We start from the raw sequence: 26674 nt of genomic DNA on the forward strand, positions 1-26674 counted from the left end.
GTTAAAGAGGTACTGCTAAAACTATAAAACCGAGTAAAACAATTAAAAATAAAAAACCGTTACTGAGGAACGTTCGGTAAGTCAGTTTTGTTTTAATATCTAATGCCTAGCGCGTTCGTTGTTGGGTCTTATATTCGCGGGTTCAATTCCCGTTAAGGGTCCATTAAAATTTTACTTGAACTAGAATTTATTCGCATGAATCACCCATCTTCTTTAGCCTAAGGACTTAAACGTTGAGAAAAGTATATGGTAATAATGAAATAAATAAAAAAGCAGTACTAATGCTAGGCCTATTAATCTGTATCTATCTACATGGGATATAAATGGAAAAGGCGTCGTCTATCAGAACAAAACATGGCTTAACCGTTTGAAATGGTTTTTATTAGTTAACACTTTCACCTACCTCTGACTCATGGGCACCCGAAGGGGGCAGGGTGGCTCGCCCTCTGACTCACGAAATGTATACAAACAGAAATACCGAACATTATATATAGCAACCATGAAGATGGCCCCTCCTCGAAAATTTACGGTGCCATGCGCGGACTGGCTTATTGTCATTTTTATTAAAATGCGTATCCTAACAGAGAGGAGTTAAAATTTGTGCCAAAAATAGAGTACGTCACATTTGTGAGATGAAACTTGACCCCATGTCTTTAACGTCGCCAGTGTCTAGTGGCCCACTTGCCGGTAAAGGCTGATCGTCGTTATAGCGACGCATCGAAAGACTGCTAGTGTGTCCCTGGCGGCAGGGTTTCATCGAATCGAAACAGACATCTAGGGTAGGGGTGTTGCAGTTACCACCACGTAGCGGCGAAGACTACTTTTCGGTCCGTCTTTCGATTCGTCGCGGAGAATCGGCGAAGGTACCGAAACGACTTATCGTCAGTCATGTGCATGTGTTTATTATCAAATATTTGTTTTTCCTGACGAATATTCCTCAAATGAGCTCCGGGGTCAAGAGTAACCCATGCTTCTACATCACAAGGTTGTTGTTTCGCGCCATTCCGGGAGAACTTTATATATATTTTGTAAGTGCTTTTTAGACTCATCTCAATGTAAATGAATCATGCATATAGGCTATTTAACATATTTTGGTGGAGTAATTTTGTAATTCAGTAGCATTTGGTCGCATTTCTGCCACCGGTAGTCCATTGGTGGTATAATTTTCAAAACGGAAGTGGGCCCACCGCGGATCGTTCCAATACGGCCATCAATTTTTGGCGAGAGGTCGCTAGTTACCCATCGATGGTCCACCAACGCCTACGGCACAGGGTTAATTAGGAAATCACTATAGTTGCTATAAGAACTAGTTTTTGAACTTGAACTGTGTAATATTGGTCTTTTCAAGCAAACATTTCCTAAGTTCAACTTCGAGTATCTTCGGGAAACAGTAAACCAAAGATGATAGGTTCGAACCGACAATCCAACGTTCACAATCGAATACATTCTGTAAATCTGTATGTTCCTCTTTTAAGTGTAATAAGATATGTCGATCCATTATTAACTGTACTGTGGAAACAATTCATCATTGTAATACTTAAGGATAAAGTATTTCGAAATTATGTATAGATGGGAGCACATGGTACTTGCCTCAATCCAGCTATAATCAATACCCTCAATTTCCTTCGTGCAATTCAAACCAATTTTCCTGCAAGCTGTTACACAACGACAATTAGTGTAGTTGTCTACGTGCCGAACTACTGAGCCAAAGGACGAGTTATCAAATCTCGGAGATGGACATGAAAATTTTTATTACTTGCATTATTATATATTTCAGCAATAATAAAATGAGCATTCAAACAGTTTGTGTTTCCGTGGAAGAGTAAGAATTTATTTCAAGTTAAATTTGTGAGCAGTGAAACAAAATGAATTGGGCTCATGGTTGTCCGAATACCTGACGATTCGAATAAATTATACGACACGCCTTTAGTATGGAGTTACAGAGCTTTGTCATACATATAAAGAAATCTCACTGACCTACAATCCATTACGAAATAGGACGTACCAGAAGCTTCAACACCACGTCTGCGTGACTTCGGTGAACGCTGTATCGAAACTTCCTATATAAATTTCACTCACTTGACGTCTAGTCAGTCGACCGTACTTGGTTTGTTAGCTAACTATATTAAGGGGTATAGACGAAAAATATGCAAAATCCATTTCTCAATTTTGTCAGGAACCGAAGAAAATGTGACGCCCTTATATTTCAGAATTGTTGAACTTATTTTGGGTGGATAGATTTCACTCATCTGCTGTAAGTAGTGACTACTGCTATTAACCATTGCTTTATTTCATTTTTCATTTACACATCCTATCCTCTTTTAAGTTGGGTTCGACATGCCATTCCATTTAATTTCATATATTCTGTTCGATTAAGTACACATTCCTCATTCTCTTATAATATTTCCAAATTAAGAAAACGGCTCTCTTGCTTTCTTTCTAATAATGATGATTTTGATTTCAAGAGAGTTAATTTTAAATAAACTTGCAACCAATTTGTTAATTACTACAAGCATTGAGTTCTTCCTCATTCTGTGTTCATATATATTCTTCAGTGTTTACATTCTAAGAATAATAAATATTTATACCAAAATTAGATATAATTGCAGTATACGAAGGTTAAGTGAGTAAGAAAGCAGTTCAAGCCAATATCTTACTTCAATCTGTATCGTAGATTACAATTATCGTTAAAAGAAATTGAATATTCGCATTCAAAATTTATTTTATCTAGGTAGGGTGGTTAGGGATGTGCACGGGACAAGATTTGAGACAGTCTCGTCTCGACAATATGCTGTAAAATTGATGTATCGACTCGACAAATGTATATTTTAATATTGGAGAAGCTGTGTCGACTCAGAAAAATCCTGTCTGGACTCGACTCTGCGCATCCCTAAGAATGGATAGTTTGAAGAGCACAGTATACCAAAGCTGGCGGTGTAACTAATTATACCATTACGCAACATCTATTTCAGAAACAACCATTATTATGCACATCATTTTCACAAGCTTCTACTTATAACAACTATATCGATTTCCTACTTAAATTCAATTATAGAAAATTGTTTCTTATGTAGCAGCTAATATCCATGCTATACAGTATAAAACAAATACACATTCAATGTAAATAAATAAAATTGTAAGATATTACAAATTACTGGCATTGCGATTTAATCCGACTTTAAGCAGTACATATTTTCTAAATAATTGTTCAAATTGCTTTATAAAAAGCCAGATTATGAGGTACCCTAAGGTTTTGTAATGCAAAATAATAGAAGCATATATATATATATATAGGTGTATTTTAGGGGACTTCCGAGCTTGATCCACCCTCCCATGTTTATTCAAATAAAATATTGCAAAGTGAATGAAATATGTTGTAGAATGTTCACATTTCCAAGAATGAAGTTAGCAATACTCCCCGAAATATATATATGAATAATTTTCATTTTGGACATGTGGTTTTAGCTATTGAACTGTGTTCACATTTCTCATTTTAGCGTTTTCGTATATGAATTATGGACATGGCGGGCTAGTAAATTTGACAGAGATTTGAAATGTGACAGTTCGTCGGAAAATGTGTTTCCAATCACTTTACAGTAGAAATTTATATTCATAAAATTTCTCATATATTAAAAGAAAAGAAAGAAAAAATAACATTCCGCATGCAGGCTCGAATCGTCGCCCTTCGTTTCAGAAATGTCAGTAGCAGTACTAACTCCGCTTGACCACAGTCACAGCTTACAAGAAATTGTGTTATAATATTGATAATAGAATCGCTCCAAGCTCAGGTTCCTACTTGGAGGTTTAAAAATCCATTTTCTGTCGTTTTCAGCAATTGCTACTTAAGATAATGGTTGATTTTGCATATTGGAACTGTGCATGAGGTGTGCAATCAATAGTAATCTCAGAAATAAGTAGTTTGATTTTGGTTTTACATTTTCACATCGCTCGGATGACAGCATGGTTTGCAGCTAGTGTCTATATAAAGAACGGAGGGAACATGCAATTCCCTGTGTGTAGGATCTGCGGGAATTGTGACGGATCTAGGCTCACTTTTTCGGACTTAGTTTCTGAACGAGTTTGCAGCTTTTTGTGAACAGGTGTGTACAGGGGCAGCACAAAGGTCACCCCAAAGAAATTGAAGAATTATTGGGATATTTTATGAAATGTTGACTGAAACAAGTTAACTACAATTAAATACGATATTTCAACAATCGGGAATCTTAGAACACGGTCGAGGTTATAAGAACATCGTTAAAATTATAAAAAGAAAAGATGCACATATTCGATTGATCTACTTTGTCTCAGTGTAGAATTGGATATAGAGAAACAACTGAAATTATTTGAAGTCCATAAAGTTTAAGAGTTATGCCTTCTAGGCAAATGAAGACAGAGAGATCACGCATGGCTATGGGGTAGCGTGTGCAACTTTCGCATAAGAGACCCGGCTTCGATTACAGGCGGAAGCACAAGCAGTTACGTTAATCCGTAGCTCCATGTCTCATTTAATTTTGCTACCGAAGTGATGCTAAACTGAAATCCGATCCAGTAATAGAGAGAGATAATAGATGGAACCTATTTTTTGGTAAATAATTCGTGAAAAGAGAATATATGAGAAAACAGGATAATCCCGAGAAATCTCACGGGTACGATGGTATCCACTACAAACTTTTATAGTCTGGGATCGAACGAGGTCCATCCCGCACCAGAAGTAAACGCTCTATCACTAAGTCACCCTGTCCCTACTTTGGAGGAAACACTATGATTCTGACGGATGTATCAATATACTAAATATTTTGTGTAATAAACCAACATACAAGAAGGACAAACGATCAGAATATGGGATTCGTGGAGTTTGGTTCGTGCGAAAATGGTAAAAACGTTTTTCTATATCAGTTATTCTTAACTGGATGCCCGCGTCTCTTAGGGATTGGGGGAGGACACGGTGACTCAGTGGTAAACAGCTTGCCTCTGGTACGTGGGTCCTCTGGTTCGATCCTCAGCAAGAAACTTTGTGGTGGACACCATCGTCTCATATGTGGGCTTTCTCGGGATACTCCAATTTCCTTCCACATTCCCATTCCATCATATCTTCCATCAACATTCACTTGCCTCAACCATTGTATCCCTTAGCCTAAAGAGCATAATCGTGGCTCGTTAAAATGAAATACGTCATTCCATTTTACAGGGGTTGCTTACAGTTTGTCGGTGGGTTACCGTTTTTAATAGATAATATTATTGATACTATTATTTGTATGGTAGAAGGAGTCTATGTGGCTCATCATTTTCGAAAGGATAAGAACTACAATTGTACGTTGAATGTAAGAAATGAGAAAGTTACGAACTAAATTCGATCTGGAGATTTTTTGGCATTATTAGTTGTATAATGCTCAAGAAATAACTCACATATCTACAAAGAACTACAAAGGGTGTTCAAAGAAGTTTTGCACAGTGGTCTGTATTTCTTTTATTTCTTGCAGGAGGAGAACGAAATTTTTTGTGATCGTACTTGGAACATTTAGCTATACACTGAGCCTACTCAAGATAGCTTCCATCAACAGTGGTGCATCTGGCTCGAAGTTTTTTCCATGATGTAAATGCACTTTGGTAAAATTCTGGGGATTGACTTTTACACCATCGCTTGACACAGGAAATAAGGTCCTTCTCGCTATCAAGTGTTTTACCGCCCAGGTGGGCCTTCAGACGCGTTTTGCTTTCAGGTTCGGACAAAAACAACCATGTTTCATCCTGGGTAATGTCGTCGTCAAAACACTGTTTCCACTCTTCAGTAAAGGTCGTCATTAGACCCTAGCAAATATCCTTCCTCATCTTTTTCATTTCTCTTGTCAATAATCTAGGCACCCAACGTGCACAGATTTTTCTGTACCACTGACCCTGACTGTACCACTGATACCACACTGCCCCTTGACAAACCAGTCATTTCAGCAAGCTGTCGTGTCATCACACGTCTATCTTTTTGGATGATTTGATTAATGGTCTCCTTATTCACATCACTCACTACCGTCGATGGTCTACCGCGTCGTGGATTGTCCAGTAGAGAGAAATCACCTTCTTTAAACCTCTGCAACCACCGCTGGATACTGCTGCGATCCAATGTATCCTCCCCATAAACAGGGAGCAACTTCCTGTGAATCCATGTGGCAGAGTCATCGCCGGTCTTGAAGAGGAACTCAATCACCGACCGTTGTCGCAATCTGACATCTACTTCAATGTCCATTATGGCTCACCAGTAAATGAAAGAAAATACTGTCTTTTATATACCAACTTATAGCTAAATGTTTCGAGTATGTTCAGAAAAAATCACTCTCCTACTGCAACAAATAAAAAAATTAGACACCACTGTGAAAACGTTTTGAACACCCTCTGTGACATTGAAATTTGATATTCGACAGTGAAATGTAATAATATACAACTTAGATATCAAATTTCGCGGTTAGTTTTCTTGGCTTTGGATATGTTCAACTTACATGTGTTTTCGTGCTAATTCAAACTTTCAACATACGAATATCAGTCGCCTAGATTTTCGTAAATAACTATAAAGATTATCCTAAATCTTACAAATAAGTACAGATAAGGACCACTAAAGTTCATAATTGACTTTTGAAAAATGCTGGCCCTAACTGATATATCAAATCACTACCTTTCCATTTCCAAAATTATCACAGATTTCATAATGGCGGATATCAAGATGGCACTGGAGGTTCGTGATCTACTCTGCCTCACATCCTCTATTAGTCGCTCTATCTCTCATCCCGCAAATCGATTAATCGATTTGGACCCCTTACTTGTCAGACATTTTCTTATTGATGGAAGAACGGGGAATATAATTTTACAATGACTGACAAGTAAGACTTCCCAAGTGTAACACTCCAATTTTGATAAAATTTGCCAAGTTGATATTACACATAAAATAAACGAATACGTGTTTTTTTTATTTTCTGCGGAAAATCTGTCTTAGGGGGCAAAACCTCCACCCCAAATTTTGAAAGTTGACGCCCAAAAGGCAAAAACAAGTGGACCGAAGTGAACGAAATTGTGCACAGATATTGTAGACATAAAATGAGGGAAAAAGAATTTGTTATTTTCCTGAAAAAGAGGAAATCGTTTAGGTGGGACACAGACCTCCCCAAGACTTTGATCGTGAAATATGAAAAGTGTTAGTATATCAGAAGTGCGTGAAGGACATGAAGAATTGGAATGACACATTGTGTAGGAACAATACGCCAAAAATAAACGAATACATTTTCTTTACTTTCTGCGGAGAAACGGTTTTAAAGGGGAAAAGCCCCTATCCAAAAGTTTGAAATTTGAGGCCTAAGCGGCAAGAAGAAGTGAACCGAATATAACAACATTGTGCACAGATATTGTGGACCTAAATGAGATAATTGGGTTTCGTATTTTCCTGAAAATAAGTGGTTGAGTGAGGCACGGTAATTCTAAACCGTTGATTACAAAATATAAAAAGTGCAATTAAGCATGCGTCACAAGTTCGTAAAGAATATGGACAATTGCAACAAAACTTCGTATAGGGACAATTTGCAAAACAATAAATGAAACGTGTTTTAATATTTGCGGGAAAACAGTGTTGGGGCCTAGACCCCACCGAAAATAAGTAAATAATACCGTAATACCGCAGGAAGGAGTGGACCGAAGAAAATCAAATTGTGTGAAGATATTATATAGACTCTATATAAAATAAGATCTCAAGTGTCACAGATCAACAGCAAACTAGAAATAAATCAACACATGCTTTTGTTTATGCGCAAAAACACTGTAAGGGTTAAAAGTGCCTCCTGAAATACTATAAAATACGCTATACTGTTTGTGCTTGTAGTTGATGTGCCAAATTTCAAGAAATCGGATGGAGACACGACACTTGTGAAACACGAAAGGCCTTATTTTACATATCCAATATCTATATACAATTTCATTCGCTTCGGTCCACTCCCCCTGCCACTCAACTCCTCGGTCCACTCAACAATTTTTTTTCTTTATCGAAACAAGAAACACGTATTCCATCATCTTACCTCTACAATATTTGTGCACATTTAATTCACTTCGGACAACTTCGTTTAGTCTCTCAGGCGTCAACTTTCAGGATTTTGGATGGGAGCTTTTGCCCCATACAACCGTTTTCCGCAGAAAATAAAAAACCGGTATTCGTTTATTATTTGCGCATTGTCCATACATAAACTTTCATTGCAATTCTATATATCTTTACATACATCTGACATAGTGTTACTGGCACTTTTGATATTCCGTGATCAAAGGTTTGGAGGGGTCGTGTCCCGCCCAAACCTTTTTTCCAGACAATACGAAAGCCGTAGTCCCTCATTTTACGCCTACAATATCTGTGCCAAATTTCATTTATGTCGGTTCACTTCTTCTTACCTTTGGGGCGTCAAGTTCCAAAATTTTGGGATGGGTTCTTTTGCATCCTTAAACCGTTTCTTTATAGCAAATAAAAACCACCATCCTTAATTTTTTGCGTATTGTCCATACAAAAATTTCGTTGCAGTTCCTCATGTTCTGTATGATCTGTTGGGAAAGTAAATGTAGACCTGTTTTTTGAGTCTGGCATTCCTGCCCTCTATCCATGGACAGCATGAGAATTAAATCAATCAAATGTTTACTGAAGGACAAGAAGAAAAGTCTAATCTGAATAAGACATTGCAGAGGGGCACAAGCTGTGAATACGAATAGTGCATAGTGTAAATAAAGGGCGACACTGAAAGAGAAAGCCAGAAACAGCTGCTAAACGAAGAAAAAAGACTAAAAATTGTCGAAGTGGGAACAGATAATACAAATACAACATATATGCAAAACAACTAAGCAACGATCTTGGTGTAGTGATTAAGGCGCTTGATTACAAATCCAAAGAACGGCGGTTCGAATCTGCTCCAAATAGTATATATTCTACTTTTTTTAAATAATGCATACAGCACATGAAAGGTGGTAGAAGAGAGCGTATTACCCGTTTAATATGTTAAGTGAAAACGAGTTTAAAATTTCGGTGAAATTTTATAGAGAAGAGAATTTATTCACTATTCTTATTCCCACCTTGTGACCCGCTTCAATGTCTTATTCAGTTTGCCTCCTCCTCCTCCTCCTTTTCTCCTTATCTTAACTATACATGTGATTGATTTAATTCTAACTTTCCGCGCAGGAGCGATAAAAATAGTAATAATAATAATAATAATAATAATAATAATAATAATAATAATTATTATTATTATTATTATTATTATTATTATTATTATTATTATTATTATTATTATACTATTGAACTTGCACGGCGAAATTACTGTATAATACGATATCATTTCTGTAATTTTACTCCATTCTATGTTATTTAGTTTATTAATGGGCACTAAATTGTCTCCAGATCATCGAATAAATTAACTTCGGCATGCACTTTGGCGGAAATATCATTACAGGAACATTGCCGGTCCGTTCCAAACATCAGGGTTGAGCTTAGCAATATTTAGCTTATGATGTTGCATGAGAAGATAATGTAGGGGTGAAGTGCTGGACTTGTGAGTAATACAGCTAATCAATACAGATTCAAATCCTTTTCAAGTTATTTTATTTTCAAAGCAATCGTGAAGAATCAAAGAGTGACTTTTCATACTAAACGAGCAATCCTTAAGGAAGTGCGCGCAAAAACTTGTATCATGATACAGACAATTTTACGCATGTTAATTGGGAAAGGGCAAGGAAATTACTGGGACATTCGAAACACTCCGTTCATCTGCAGTAAGCACTTTTTAATTTATCGTCCTAAGAATAAAAACACTACACCATTTGTTATTGTTAAACTAACTTTGGCTAGCGCAATCGGTGGAATATGATGGTCTCTGTAACAGGCACATTTCTGAAGAAGTTTGCCTATTGTAGAGACTCACATGTGTGAAATTCGCAAAAATTTCATTTTATCAATCACCAGCTTCTGATTCTTAACCCTGATTAGATATACTTGCTTCCTCCTTTTCATTGTATTACTTCTCTAATAAATGTCAGGGGAATTTTTACCAAGTTTCCACTTAACATTTCAAACGGGTAATACGCTCTCTTTTACCTCCTCTCACGTGCTGTATGCATTATTAAAACGTCATTCTACTTTTAGTGGATTCGAACTTACGTCCTTTGTATTTGTAATCTAGCGTCTTAGCCACTACATTCCTTATATATATATATATATATATATATATATATATATATATATATATATATATATATATATATATATATATATATGTGTGTGTGTGTGTGTGTGTGTGTGTGTGTGCAGTTTTTTAAATATAATGCATAGAGCACATGAGAGGTGGTGAAATAGAACGTATTATCCGTTTAATACTTTAGGTGAGAAAGAGTTAACAATTTCGATGAAATTTATTAGAGAAGTGAAACAATGAAAACGAGGAAGCAGGTATATTTAATGAGGGGTATATATCAGAGGGTGGTAATCTCAAAAACTGTAAATTTTCCAGACTTTCGCACATGTGAGTCTCTACGATACGCAAATTTCTTCAGAAATGTGTCTATTGCAGAGGCCATCTTGCCAGAAATGCCTCAAAATTTCTATGCAATTTTGGACTTTTGTCTATCATCACCTCTGAAACGTAAAGAGAGAGATGTTCCCGAAACTGAGAGTGAGGTGATTCCATTCAAATCACCGAGTTGATAAATAGACGCTTACATAATGAGAATGCGGAATACAAACTATAAAACATCGAAGTGATAATTGCAACCATTATAACCTAAGGTTCCGGAACCCTGACGTCAATGGGACATGATCCGATGTCGGACGTCGAGAAATAATTTGATAATGAAACGAAAACGGAACTTTAGAAAAGAAATTATTATGATGCACTAGGCACAACATGATTGCCTGTTTCTTCTCCTCATGTTAAATTGTCTCATTTTAGCGATGCGAGACGAAGCCTGTGTCTCGTCTCGTGGCTATCCCACTGTCATCTCGTGTTTCCGAAACGAGACAGATTGTTATTTCCTCTTCTTTCGTCTAATTTTCTTTCGTAACCCTCATAATAATAGAAGTAAAATGCCATGCGACCTCGAAATGTAACTAAGTTTACAAGCTAGAATTGATAATCGGACAAGAGAGGGCTATGGAATGCTTTCGATTCATTAAAACGCGATGAGTCCAGACAAGGACATGTCACTTCTCGTCTCGGAAAGCGAGACGAGACAGATGCTTTGTCTCGTCTCGTCTCGGATTTAACAAATCCTATATTGTCTCGCCCATGCTGAATTGGAAACCTGTCACCAGAATTGAAGTGGGTCTTGTGTCAAGTGAGACATGTGGGTCAAGATGTGTAAGTCGGTTATTGGATCGTGGGTCAACAGGATGTGACCCACTGGAATCCACCACCCACTGTGACCCACCATAAACCAGCGATCCACCATAACATACAGACTCACTACGGCCCACCGACGCACTCTGCTTAGTGCATTGTATATGGCATCCAATAAACAGTGGTGAATTTGTTTATAATTTAGTTTTAGGGTCACTATTTTCTTTTTTTTCTTTTTTGGCACTTGTTTCTATTTACATACCTGAGATGACTATATCTTACAAGGAAAAAGCAGACTTTGTTAAACGAACTTTCGCGAGGTACTATTGCATATTTAAAGTGTTAATATTACAAACTGGGAAAGCGCAATAACCAGAAATAGCCTTGAAAATGCGTCTTGAAGTTTCGACTCGCCGTATATATGATACGATACCTAAAATTACCAAGTGACGGTGTGGCAGAGTGTGAAGCATTCTCGATTCACGCGTAAAGGATCGTGAGTTCGATTCTCGCTCGAGTCAACTTGTTCTTGCTTTTACCAATAAAGTAGTCATTTATAACTACAAGTAAAATATTAATTCACCATGTGCTTATAATGCATGAAACAATAGTAATTTTTAAATAAGTTGTAAAACTTTTCAATATTTCATGTGAACTAGATAAAAATATAACCTATTTCGTAAAGTCGTTAAATGAAAAATATTCTTGACGATTCGTATCTATATCTGTGGACATCCCCTTTGGCTATAGCATTCATCCTGTATTCCCTAGCGGATTTCCCCCTCATCCCCCTTGCAATTCGCACATTGTCCACAGATATAGACATGAAACTTCGGACACAACGACTATGGTAACCGTAATATAGCTAGTGATATCAATATATTTATGAAATAGGTTATATTTTGTATCTAGTTCACACAATACATTGAGAAGTTTTACAACTGATTTGGAAATTCCTATCGTTTAGAATATATGAACATATAGTGAATTAATATTTTACTTGTAGTTATAAATGACTACTTTATTCGTGAAAACCAAAAACAAGTTGACTCGAGCGGGAATCGAACGCTGGACCCTTTACACGGGAGTCGTGAATGCTCCACACTATGCCACACCGCCACTTAATAATTTTAGGCGTCGTACCATATATACAACGAATCGAAACTTTAAGACGCTTTTTCTAGGCTATTTCTGGCTATTGCGCTCTCCCAGTTTAAATGTGCACTACTACTCGCGAAAGATGGCCCCTAAGTTCCTTTAAAAAAGTCTGCCTTGTCCTTGTTAGATATACTCATCTCAGGTAAGTAAATACAAACAAATGCAAAGGAAGAAGAAGAAGAAAATGGGAATCGTAAAAGTAAAATGTAAACAAATTCACCACTCTTCAGAGGGTGCTATATACAATGCACTAAGCAGAGTGTGTCGGTGGGTCGGAGTGGTTATGTAGGTTATGATGGGTTGGTGGTTTATGGTGGGTCATGTCCTGTTCACCCACGGCCCACGATCTACTTCATCTCTGGTGAGAGGCTTCCAATTCAGCATGGGTGAGACAATATAGGCTTTCTTAAATCCGAGACGAGACGAGACAAAGCGTCTGTCTCGTCTCGTTTTCCTAGACGAGACGTGACAGGTCCTTGTCTGGACTCGTCACGTTTTAAATGTCTTGAAAGCATTCCATAAACCTCTCTTGTCCGATTATCAATTCTAACTTGTAAACTTCGTTACATTTCGAAGCCGCATGGCGTCCAATATTACTTCTATTATTATGAGGTTTACGTAAGAAAATTAGACGAAAGGAGACGAGATAGCAATTTGTCTCGTTTCGGAAACACGAGAAGATACCGGGATAGCCACGAAACCAGTGGCGGATCTAGAAGGTAAAACTGGGGAGCTGCCTGAATTTACACTATGATAGGTATATCATGACCTTACTGTAAATTTTCAAAAATATATAAATAATAGCTTAAATTATTTTCGTCAATCTAAAAGTGGGGGGCCTAGGCCCCCGCCCAGAACTAGATCCGCCACTGCACAAGACGAAACACAGGTTTTTTCTCGCCTCTATAAAATGAGACATTTTCACATAACGGGACGAAACAGGCTACCATGTTGTGTCTAGCGCATCATAACCATTCCTTTTATAAAATTCTGTTTTCATCTCATTATCAAGTTATTTCTCGAAATCCGATCTCGGATCATCGTCTTTTCATTGACCGTCATTTTTTCCTTCGCTAACTTGTGCTCATAATTGTAATTTTAAAAAAATCATTCTATTTTCTACGGGTTTCATTCCACGGTCAGTCTACGATTTTCATTCTACCACTTATGAAGTGGAATTAACATAGGTTATAATGGTGTTGTAAATGTTTGTTATGTGTCTAATTGTTTGAAACCAGTTTATATTAGGCAATCGATATTATGTGGGGTTAATTGCATTCATCTATTACTACTTAACTGTCTATGTATGGTATATCTATAAGTGTAGTGTTCTATGTTTCCCTTCGTAGAACAAAGTTGTTTGAAGGCTCTGGATTAAGTGTAATGGAATTGTATATTAGTCTAGGCATGTAACTTTGATGGGGAAATGGAAGTTAGAACTACAACATGAGGCGTGGAAAGAGGATCTTTCTTTTTTCTCTCTCTCTTGAAATGTCTGTAATGCATTGCTTGTTCCGTTCACTGTATCGCTATCTGTCCTCGCTGCTTCCTTCAGGCGTTATTCAGCTTGTCTTGGTGGCTAGCCTCTGCATAGCAAAACTCACGAGTGTAATATGCATGATTCACTGTGTAACGCAGTGTTGCAATAACTTCGCTTTGTCGTTAACAAATATAGTACTTTTGCTTTCTTGAATATCAATAAAACTGGTTGTGGAAAAAAATAACTGAATACGAATCTGATAAAAGTCAACTTATATAGTTTAATATTGTAGTCTAAATATGGTCCCTCGTCCCAAAAATTGTGATTGTTTTCACAGGACATATTCGGGGAGAGGGGAAGTTGTGTAAGTCACAATATTTTGGCATTCGTTATATTGGTGATATGTTGTTCGGATGTTGAAACCTTAGGTGATAACTCTTGCAATTATTACTTTGCTGTTTTATGCTGTTTGTATTCGCCATTCTTATTATGTAAGTGTCTATTTGTCATTTCGTTGATTGAATGGAAGCACCACACTCTCAGTTCACGGAGCATATATCTCTCTCTCTTTGCAATACGCACATTTCTGAAGAAATTTGCTTATCGTAGAGACTCACATGGGCTAAATTTGGGCAAATTTCCAATTTTTCCCTTCACCACCCTCTGATACAACCCCTGATTAAATATACTTGCTTCCTCATTTTCATTGTCTAATAAATTTCACCGAAAATTTTAACTCGTTTTCACTTAACATATTAAACGGGTAATAAGCTCTCTTTTACCACCTTTCATGTGCTGTATGCATTATTTAAAAAAAGTAAAAATATATACTATTTGGAGCAGATTCGAACCGCCGTTCTTTGGATTTGTAATCAAGCGCCTTAATCATTACACCAAGATCGTTGCTTAGTTGTTTTGCATATTTGTTGTATTTGTATAATTTATTCCCACTTCGACAATTTTTAGTCTTTTTTCTTCGTTTAGCAGCTGTTTCTGGCTTTCTCTTTCAGTGTCGCCCTTTATTTACACTATGCACTATTCGTATTCACAGCTTGTGCCCCTCTGCAATGTCTTATTCAGATTAGACTTTTCTTCTTGTCCTTCAGTAAACATTTGATTGATTTAATTCTCATGCTGTCCATGGATAGAGGGCAGGAATGCCAGACTCAAAAAACAGGTCTACATTTACTTTCCCAACAGATCATACAGAACATGAGGAACTGCAACGAAATTTTTGTATGGACAATACGCAAAAAATTAAGGATGGTGGTTTTTTATTTGCTATAAAGAAACGGTTTAAGGGTGCAAAAGAACCCATCCCAAAATTTTGGAACTTGACGCCCCAAAGGTAAGAAAAAGTGAACCAACATAAATGAAATTTGGCACAGATATTGTAGGCGTAAAATGAGGGACTACGGCTTTCGTATTGTCTGGAAAAAAGGTTTGGGCGGGACACGACCCCTCCAAACCTTTGATCACGGAATATCAAAAGTGCCAGTAACACTATGTCAGATGTATGTAAAGATATATAGAATTGCAATGAAAGTTTATGTATGGACAATGCGCAAATAATAAACGAATACCGGTTTTTTATTTTCTGCGGAAAAACGGTTGTATGGGGCAAAAGCTCCCATCCAAAATCCTGAAAGTTGACGCCTGAGAGACTAAACGAAGTTGTCCGAAGTGAATTAAATGTGCACAAATATTGTAGAGGTAAGATGATGGAATACGTGTTTCTTGTTTCGATAAAGAAAAAAAATTGTTGAGTGGACCGAGGAGTTGAGTGGCAGGGGGAGTGGACCGAAGCGAATGAAATTGTATATAGATATTGGATATGTAAAATAAGGCCTTTCGTGTTTCACAAGTGTCGTGTCTCCATCCGATTTCTTGAAATTTGGCACATCAACTACAAGCACAAACAGTATAGCGTATTTTATAGTATTTCAGGAGGCACTTTTATCCCTTACAGTGTTTTTGCGCATAAACAAAAGCATGTGTTGATTTATTTCTAGTTTGCTGTTGATCTGTGACACTTGAGATCTTATTTTATATAGAGTCTATATAATATCTACACACAATTTGATTTTCTTCGGTCCACTCCTTCCTGCGGTATTACGGTATTATTCAATCACTCGTACCTACTCAATCAGAAGTTATAACAAAAAGATGTTTCTCAAAAACTAATATTAATTACTTTCTACACTTGCTAGTACAAGAAACCTGGCACAAAATATATGAAATTGGTGATACGGATGGTAAATTTAACTTTTTTCTAGATACATTTCTCTTTCACTTCAATATTGCGTTTCCCAGAAAGAACTACAGTAAGGTTAGGTTGGGGAAACCATGGGTCACTATAGGAATTAGGACTTCTAAACTCAAACTACTTGAGTTATCAAAAAAACTAAAAACGTGTAAAGATGTAACACCTCAATTTATTGAATATGTAAAATACTATAGGAAGACATACAAAAGAGTCATACGAACAGCAAAACTTTTACACAGTACAAATTACATTTTAGCAGCGAGAAACAAAAGTAAAGCTATGTGGAAGTTAATTAATGGTAAGATGAATAAGGTAAAAACAACAGAAATTGATGCAATAAAAGTAAACTCTCAAGTAGTATGTAACCCAAATAAGATTGCAAATCATTTTAATAAATATTTCTTAACTTTAGAAACATTTAACCCAATCAAAATAGCTCATCAAGAAAATAACTCTAAGCTACAGAGCGGAATAACTAAGTCGCTTTTCCTGAAACCAGCTGCACCAGAGGAAATCTTACAACTAATAAAAAGCTTAAAAAGCCCCAGCTCTCCAGGTTGGGATGAAGTGCCATCCATGATTGTAAAGGAAAGTTCTCTTCTTATTGCACATCAACTCTGTCATATAATAAATCATTCATTTTTGACAGGAATTTTTCCTACGCGGCTTAAGTTAGCTAGAGTTACACCTGTGTATAAAAAGGGAAGTAAATTGGAGTTAAATAATTATCGTCCTATTTCAGTTTTGTCGTGCTTTTCTAAAATATTTGAGTTAGCAATGAAAGCACGACTAAATAACTTTTTCCTTTTAAATAATATAATATCAACAAGTCAACACGGGTTTCAAAGCCAGAAGTCAACCAACACTGCAATCTTTAATTTCATCTCTGATGTAGCAATGGATATAAATAAAGGAAAGCATGTAATTGGTATTTTTGTTGATTTATCTAAGGTGTTCGATTCTATAGACCATGGTATTTTGCTAGAGAAATTGTATTCTTATGGCATCCGAGGTGTGGCAAACAATTGGATAAAGTCGTATTTATCTGAACGTAGTCAAACTGTTGGCATCTGTAAAGAGGTAAATGGCAGAAGAACAATGTTTAAATCATCTTTAATGAAAGTAACAAAAGGAGTACCACAAGGATCAATATTGGGACCTCTTTTGTTTGTTGTATATATGTTAATGATTTGGTTAATAGTCTAGGCTGTGTGAAGTCAACATTGTATGCTGATGACATAAATGTTCTTGTCAGTGGAGACTCAGTAAATGAAGCAGAAAGGCTCACTACAAAGACGCTAACAAAAATTCTTAGTTGGTTAAACATAAATAAATTAACTATGAATTTAGGAAAAACTAACATTGTCAAATTTCGATTCCCGGGCCAAAGAAATGAACTTGTACCAATAACTGTAGACACTGTAGAATTATGTTAAACACCATCTATTAAATTTCTAGGGGTATATGTTAATGAAGATTTAACATGGAATACTCATGTTGAATACATTAATACTAAACTCAGTTCACTCTGCTTTGCATTCCGTAGGTTGCAAGGTAGTTTGTGCAAGGAAGCTGTCATGTCCTTATACTATAGCAAAGTTTTTTCAATAATAAACTATGGTGTTATATTTTGGGGGAATTCGAGAATAACTGCTAGTACATTCCGAATACAGAAAAAAATTATTAGAATAATGTTAAGTATGCCTGAACGATCCTCATGTAAAAATATTTTTTAAAAATATAAATTATTGACATTACCTAGTTTATATATATATCGCACAATTATGTATGTAATCGAGCACAAGGATTTATTTACTTTAGCTGATACGATTCACTCATACAATACTAGGCAGAATTGTAATATGTATATTATCCAACAGAATTATGCAAATTTTAGCAAAACTGTGTATATGAATTGTATAAAATTATATAACAAATTACCAGCAAAGTATAAGGACATTAACGAAAACCGGATATTCAGAAATACTCTGTTAGAATTATTGTTGGAAAAAAGCTATTACTCTGTGGAAACTTATCTTACTGATAATATATAGAGAATGTAAATCATATCTGACAACTGTAATGCTTAATTGAGGATTGTCCTCATTTGTAAGCTATAAACAGGCAAATAAATATGAAATGAAATGAAATTTTGAGTTTTACGTCCCACGTTTATGCCGGTTAGGCTAAAGGAGACGGTGATGATGAGTAATGAATGAAATGGTGGAATGAAGAAAGTGGGAGGAAACGGGAGAACCCCGAGAAAACCCACGCACACGGTGTTTGTCCACCACAAAGTTCACTTGGCGGGAGCAGGGTTTGAACGCAAATAAATATGAATATGAATATGAATATGAATATGAATATGAATATGAATATTTACTTATTTTCGGTGGGGTCTAGGCCCCAACACTGTTTTTCCGCAAATATTAAAACACGTTTCATTTATTGTTTTGCAAATTGTCCCTATACGAAGTTTTGTTGCAATTGTCCATATTCTTTACGAACTTGTCACGCATGCTTAATTGCACTTTTTATATTTTGTAATCAATGGTTTAGAAGGTCCGTGCCTCACTCAACCACTTTTTTTCAGGAAAATACGAAACCCAATTATCTCATTTAGGTCCACAATATCTGTGCACAATGTTGTTATATTCGGTTCACTTCTTCTTGCCGCTTAGGCCTCAAATTTCAAACTTTTGAATAGGGGCTTTTCCCCTTTAAAACCGTTTCTCCGCAGAAAGTAAAGAAAATGTATTCGTTTATTTTTTGTGTATTGTTCCTACACAATGTGTCATTCCAATTCTTCATGTCCTTCAAGCACTTCTGATATACTAACACTTTTCATATTTCACGATCAAAGTCTTGGGGAGGTCTGTGTCCCACCTAAACGATTTCCTCTTTTTCAGGAAAATAACAAATTCTTATTCCCTCATTTTATGTCTACAATATCTGTGCACAATTTCGTTCACTTCGGTCCACTTGTTTTTGCCTTTTGGGCGACAACTTTCAAAATTTGGGGTGCAGGTTTTGCTCCCTAAGACAGATATTCCGCAGAAAATAAAAAAAAACGTATTCGTTTATTTTATGTGTAATATCAACCTGGCAAATTTTATCAAAATTGGAGTGTTACACTTGGGAAGTCTTACTTGTCAGTCATTGTAAAATTATTTTCCCGTTCCTCCATCAATAAGAAAATGTCTGACAAGTAAGGGGTCAAAATGGATTAATCGATTTGCGGGATGAGAGATAGAGCGACTAATAGAGGATGTGGAAATATGTATATGTGCAAAGTTATAAGTACTGAACGTCATAAGAAACGGAGGGGGTCAAAATTAATAGGAGAAAGGGTATGCTATGTTATTGAAATACGTCAAATAAACTATTGAATCGTGAAAATAGTGAAAGACAATGCAAACGGTGGTAGTTTCACATATTGAGAAAAGAAGAATAGACAGAGTAGATCACGAACCTCCAGCGCCATCTTGATATCCGCCATTTTGAAGTCTGTGATAATTTTGGAAATGGAAAGGTAGTGATTTGATATATCAGTTAGGGCCAGCATTTTTCAAAAGTCAATTATGAATTTTAGTGGTCCTTATCTGTACTTATTTGTAAGATTTAGGATAATCTTCATAGTTATTTACGACTGATATTCGTATGTTGAAAGTTTGAATTAGCACGAAAACACATGTAAGTTGAACATATCCAAAGCCAAGAAAACTAACCGCGAAATTTGATATCCAAGTAGCATATTATTACATTTCACTGTCGAATATAAAATTTCACTGTTACAGAGGGTATTCAGAAAGTTTTGCACAGTGGTGTCTAATTTTTTTATTTGTTGCAGGAGAAGAGTGATTTTTTTCTGAACATATTTGAAACATTTAGCTATAAGTTGGTATATAAAAGACAGTATTTTCTTTCATTTACAGGTGAGCCATAATGGTCCTTGAAGTAGATGTCAGATTGCGACAACGGTCGGTGATGGAGTTCCTCTTCAAGACCGGCGATGACTCTGCCACATGGATTCACAGGAAGTTGCTCCCTGTTTATGGGGAGGATACATTGGATCGCAGCAGTATCCAGCGGTGGTTGCAGAGGTTTAAAGAAGGTGATTTCTCTCTACTGGACAATCCACGACGCGGTAGACCATCGACGGTAGTGAGTGATGTGAATAAGGAGACCATTAATCAAATCATCCAAAATGACAGACGTGTGATGACGCGACAGCTTGCTGAAATGACTGGTTTGTCAAGGGGCAGTGTGGTATCAGTGGTACAGTCAGGGTCAGTGGTACAGAAAAATCTGTGCACGTTGGGTGCCTAGATTATTGACAAGAGAAATGAAAAAGATGAGGAAGGATATTTGCTAGGGTCTAATAACGACCTATACTGAAGAGTGGAAACAGTGTTTTGACGACGACATTACCCAGGATGAAACATGGTTGTTTTTGTCCGAACCTGAAAGCAAAACGCGTCTGAAGGCCCACCTGGGCGGTAAAACATTTGATAGTGAGAAGGACCTTATTTCCTGTGTCAAGCGATGGTGTAAAAGTCAATCCCCAGAATTTTACCAAAGTGCATTTACATCATGGAAAGAACTTCGGACCAGATGCATCACAGTTGATGGAAGCTATCTTGAGTAGGCTCAGTGTATAGCTAAATGTTCCAAGTACGATCCAAAAAATTTCGTTCTCCTCCTGCAAGAAATAAAAGAAATACAGACCACTGTGCAAAACTTCTTTGAACACCCTTTGTAGTTCTTTGTTTGTAGATATGTGAGCTATTTCTTGTGCATTATACGACTAATAATGCCAAAAAATCTCCAGATCGAATTTAGTTCGTACCTTTATCATTTTTTACAATCAACGTACAATTGTAGTTCTTATCCTTTCGAAAATGATGAGCCCCATAGACTCCTTCTACCATACAAATAATAGTATCAATAATATTATCTATTAAAAACGGTAACCTACCGACAAACTGTAAGCAACCCCTGTGAAATGGAATGAAGTATTTCATTTTAACGAGCCACGATTATGCTCTTTAGGCTAAGGGATACAATGGTTGAGGCAAGTGAATGTTGATGGAAGATATGATGGAATGAGAATGTGGAAGGAAATTGGAGTATCCCGAGAAAACCTACATATGATACGATGGTGTCCACCACAAGGTTTCTTGCTGAGGATCGAACCAGAGGACCCACGTACCAGAGACTAGTTGTTTACCACTGAGTCACCGTGTCCTCCCCCAATCCCTAAGAAACGAGGGCATCCAGTTAAGAATAACTGACATAGAAAAACGTATTTACCATTTTCGCACGAATTAAACTCCACGAATTCCATATTCTGATCGTTTGTCCTTTTTGTATGTTGGTTTATTACACACAATATTTTGTATATCGATACATCCGTCAGAATCTTAGTGTTTCCTCCAAAGTAGGGACAGGGTGACTTAGTGATAGAGCGTTTACTTCTGGTGCGGGATGGACCTCGTTCGATCCCAGACTATAAAAGTTTGTAGTGGATACCATCGTACCCGTGAGATTTCTCGGTATTATCCTGTTTTCTCATATATTCTCTTTTCACGAATTATTTTCCAAAAAATAGGTTCCATCTATTACCTCTCTCTATTACTGGATCGGATTTCAGTTTAGCATCACTTCGGTAGCAAAATTAAATGAGACATGGAGCGACGGATTAACGAGAGATCCGAACTGCTTGTGCTTCCGCCTGTAATCGGAGTCGGGTCTCTTATGCGAAAGTTGCACACGCTACCCCATAGCCATGCGTGATCTCTCTGTCTTCATTTGCCTAGAAGGCATAACTCTTAAACTTTATGGACTTCAAATAATTTCAGTTGTTTCTCTATATCCAATTCTATACTGAGACAAAGTAGATCAATCGAATATGTGCATCTTTTCTTTTTATAATTTTAACGATGTTCTTATAACTTCGACCGTGTTCTAAGATTCCTGTTTGTCGAAATATCGTATTTAATTGTAGTTAACTTGCTTCAGTCAACATTTCATAAAATATCCCAATAATTCTTCAATTTCTTTGGGGTGACCTTTGTGCTGCCCCTGTACACACCTGTTCACAAAAGGCTGCAAACTCGTTCAGAAACTAAGTCCGAAAAAGTGAGCCTAGATCCGTCACAATTCCCGCAGATCCTATACACAGGGAATTGCATGTTCCCTCCGTTCTTTATATAGACACTAGCTGCAAACCGTACTGTCATCCGAGCGATGTGAAAATGTAAAACCAAAATCAAACTACTCATTTCTGAGATTACTATTGATTGCACACCTCATGCACAGTTCCAATATGCAAAATCAACCATTATATTAAGTAGCAATTGCTGAAAACGACAGAAAATGGATTTTTAAACCTCCAAGAAGGAACCTGAGCTTGGAGCGATTCTATTATCAATATTATAACACAATTTCTTGTAAGCTGTGACTGTGGTCAAGCGGGGTTAGTACTGCTACTGACATTTCTGAAACGAAGGGCGACGATTCGAGTCTTCATGCGGAATATTATTTTTTCTTTCTTTTCTTTTAATATATGAGAAATTTTATAAATATAAATTTCTACTGTAAAGTGATTGGAAACACATTTTCCGACGAACTGTCACATTTCAAATCTCTGTCAAATTTACTAGCCCGCCATGTCCATAATTCATATACGAAAACGCTAAAATGAGAAATGTGAACACAGTTCAATAGCTAAAACCACATGTCCAAAATGAAAATTATTCATATATATATTTCGGGGAGTATTGCTAACTTCATTCTTGGAAATGTGAACATTCTACAACATATTTCATTCACTTTGCAATATTTTATTTGAATAAACATGGGAGGGTGGATCAAGCTCGGAAGTCCCCTAAAATACACCTATATATATATATATATGCTTCTATTATTTTGCATTACAAAACCTTAGGGTACCTCATAATCTGGCTTTTTATAAAGCAATTTGAACAATTATTTAGAAAATATGTACTGCTTAAAGTCGGATTAAATCGCAATGCCAGTAATCTGTAATATCTTACATTTTTATTTATTTACATTGAGTGTGTATTAGTTTTATACTGTATAGCATGGATATTAGCTGCTACATAAGAAACAATTATCTATAATTGAATTTAAGTAGGAAATCGATATGGTATAATTGGTTACACCGCGAGCTTGGGTATACTGTGCTCTTCAAACTATCCATCCTTAGGGATGCGCAGAGTCGAGTCGAGACAGAATTTTTCTGAGTCGAGACATAGCTCCTCCAATAATAAAATATTTGTCGAGTCGACATCAGCCTTACAGCATATTGTCGAGACGAGACTGTCTCAAATCTTGTCCCGTGCACACCCCTATCCATCCTACCTAGATAAAATCAATTTTGGATGCGAATATTCAATTTCTTTTAACGATAATTGTAATCTACGATACAGATTGAAGTAAGATATTGGCTTGAACTGCTTTCTTACGCACTTAACCTTCGTATACTGCAATTATATCTAATTTTGGTATAAATATTTATTATTCTTAGAATGTAAACACTGGAGAAGATATATGAACACAGAATGAGGAAGAACTCAATGCTCGTAGTAATTAACAAATTGGTTGCAAGTTTATTTAAAATTAACTCTCTTGAAATCTAAATCATCATTATTAGAAAGAAAGCAAGAGAGCCGTTTTCTTAATTTGGAAATATTATAAGAGAATGAGGAATGTGTACTTAATCGAACAGAATATATGAAATTAAATGGAATGGCATGTGGAACCGAACTTGAAAGAGGATAGGATGTATAAATGAAAAATGAAATAAAGCAGTAGTCACTACTTATCTATCCACCCAAAAAAAGTTGAACAATTCTGAAATATAAGGGCGTCACATTTTCTTCGGTTCCTGACAAAATTGAGAAATGGATTTTGCATATTTTTCGTCTATACCTCTTAATATAGTTAGCTAACAAACCAAGTACGGTCGACTGACTAGACGTCAAGTGAGTGAAATTTATATAGGAAGTTTCGATACAGCGTTCACCGAAGTCACGCAGACGTGGTGTTGAAGCTTTTGGTACGTCCTATTTCGTAATGGATTGTAGGTCAGTGAGATTTCTTTATATGTATGACAAAGCTCTGTAACTCCATACTAAAGACGTGTCGTATAATTTATTCGAATCGTCAGGTATTCTGACTGCCGTGTCGTGACAAAACGCTGTAACTTTGGCGGAGCAGTTTTGCGAAAAAGAGCCGTAAAGTTCTCATCCGAAAATGTGATCTGTATTGTGTAGAACCAGTGTATCTTGACCTTGGAAACACGTGGTTACATGTAATGTTACGTAAATGCATGTTGTGTGATTAAATTTGGTGAAAATTGATTGGTTGACCATTATTGCCTAGTTACACTGGTTCTACACGATACAGGTTACATTTTCGGATGAAAACTTTACGGCTCTTTTTCGCAAAACTGCTGCGCCAAAGTTACAGCGTTTTGTCACGACACGGCAGCGGACAACCATGAGCCCAATTCGTTTTGCTTCACTGCTCACAAATTTAACTTGAAATAAATTCTTACTTTTCCACGGAAACACAAACTGTTTGAATGCTCATTTTATTATTGGTGAAATGTATAATAATTGCAGTAATAACAATTTTCATGTCCATCTCCGAGATTCGATAACTCGTCCTTTGGCTCAGTAGTTCAGATAACTACACTAATTGTTGTGTAACAGCTTGCAGGAAAATTGGTTTGAATTGCACGAAGGAAATAAAGGGCATTGATTATAGCTGGACTGTGGCAAGTACCATGTGCTCCCATCTACATAATTTCGAAATACTCTATCCTTAAGTATTACAATGATGAATTGTTTCCACAGTACAGTTAATAATGGATCGACATATCTTATTACACTTGAAAGAGGAACATACAGATTTACAGAATGTTTTCGATTGTGAACGTTGGATTGTGGGTTCGAACCTATCATCTTTGGTTTACTGTTTCCCGAAGATACTCGAAGTTCAACTTAGAAAATGTTTGCGTCCACTTTCTTAAGGACTGCTCATTTAGTATGAGAAGTTACTCTTTGATTCTTCACGATTGCTTTGAAAATAAAATAACTTGAAAAGGATTTGAAGCTATACTGATTAGCTGTATTACTCACAAGTCCAGCACTTCACCCCTACATTATCTTCTCATGCAACATCATAAGCTAAATATTGCTAAGCTCAGCCCTGATATTTGGAACGAACCGGTAATTTTCCTGTAATGATATTTCCACCAAACTGCATGCCGAAGTTAATTTATTCGATGATCTGGAGACAATTTAGTGCCCATTAATAAACTAAATAACATAGAATGGAGTAAAATTACAGAAATGATATCGTATTATATAGTTATTTCGCCACGCAAGTTCAATAGTATAATAATAATAATAATAATAATAATAATAATAATAATAATAATAATAATAATAATAATAATAATAATTTTTCATCGGTCCTGCGCGGAAAGTGACAATTAAATCAATCATATTTGTAGTCAAGGTAAGGAGAAAAGCCTAAAGTGAATAGGACATTGAAGCGTGTCACAAGCTGGGAATAAGAATAGTGCATGGTGTAAATAAAGGACAACACCGAAAGAGAAATCCAGAAACAGCAGGTAAACGGAGAAAAAAGGGTAGAAGTTGTTAAAGTGGAAACATAAAATACAAATACGAATAGGGATGAGCACGAGTCGAGCCAAAATTAGACTCCACTCGAGTTCAATTCGAGTCGAATCAAAGATAATTTTATTGAGTTCCGAGCCAAGTCGCTGTTTTCGAGGTCGAGTTTCGAGTTGAGTCGAGTTTGATAATGGCTCGCTCGCTCGTTCAGCTCGTTTTAACTCGTTTCGAAATAATGGCCTGATTAAACTGGAAAGCGACAGCCATGAGAAATGTAAGCGGTAATGTGGAATACCTTTAGTGTTGCTCACGACAGGGGTGTATCTCGTCTCGTAAGTTTAGTGCATCTCGTGGGGCAATTTTAGTGTATCTCGTCTCGTCTAGATGACGAGGACAAGTTTTTATTATTATTATTATTATTACGAGACAGCCTCAAATGTCGTAATCACCAATATAAGTACATACTGTAGTTCTTAAAGGAGCAGTGACTTACAAATGCATTTTTTACAATTTATTTCCATTTGTAGAGGTGAAAATTCTAAAGGGAATGGTATTTGTTTGATCGCGATACGTGCAGTCGTTAGCGAGTAACAGAGGAAGAAAGATTTTGTGATGGCGTCATAGGTGGGCAAGAAGCGAGAGCAGGCTTACACACTATACAGTGCCAAGTATTTCGTTTGTGAGAGGTGCCGTGGCACGTTCTAGGTGCGGTTTCCTTTTCCAGAACTGATTGCAAGGACTTACAAATATCATCTGCATGTAG

The 26674-nt window shown here is 36.5% G+C and overlaps 1 protein-coding gene across 1 annotated transcript; it reads right to left on the reverse strand.

Annotated features, from left to right (window-relative positions):
• Positions 1 to 5854: 5854 nt before the first annotated feature.
• Positions 5855 to 6238, reverse strand: LOC145692392 (protein GVQW3-like). The gene has a single exon (XM_081767695.1). It carries the CDS (start codon positions 6236 to 6238, stop codon positions 5855 to 5857), a length of 384 nt encoding a protein of 127 aa, XP_081623821.1.
• Positions 6239 to 26674: the final 20436 nt, after the last annotated feature.

Source organism: Thermobia domestica, chromosome 8, assembly GCF_964235325.1.
Source record: "Thermobia domestica chromosome 8, izTheDome1.hap1.1, whole genome shotgun sequence".
In the NCBI taxonomy this organism is placed as follows: domain Eukaryota; kingdom Metazoa; phylum Arthropoda; class Insecta; order Zygentoma; family Lepismatidae; genus Thermobia; species Thermobia domestica.

Bases quoted from the DNA above. Each gene is read 5' to 3' on its own strand.
- LOC145692392 (XM_081767695.1), bottom strand. From the start codon at position 6,238: ATGGACATTGAAGTAGATGTCAGATTGCGACAACGGTCGGTGATTGAG.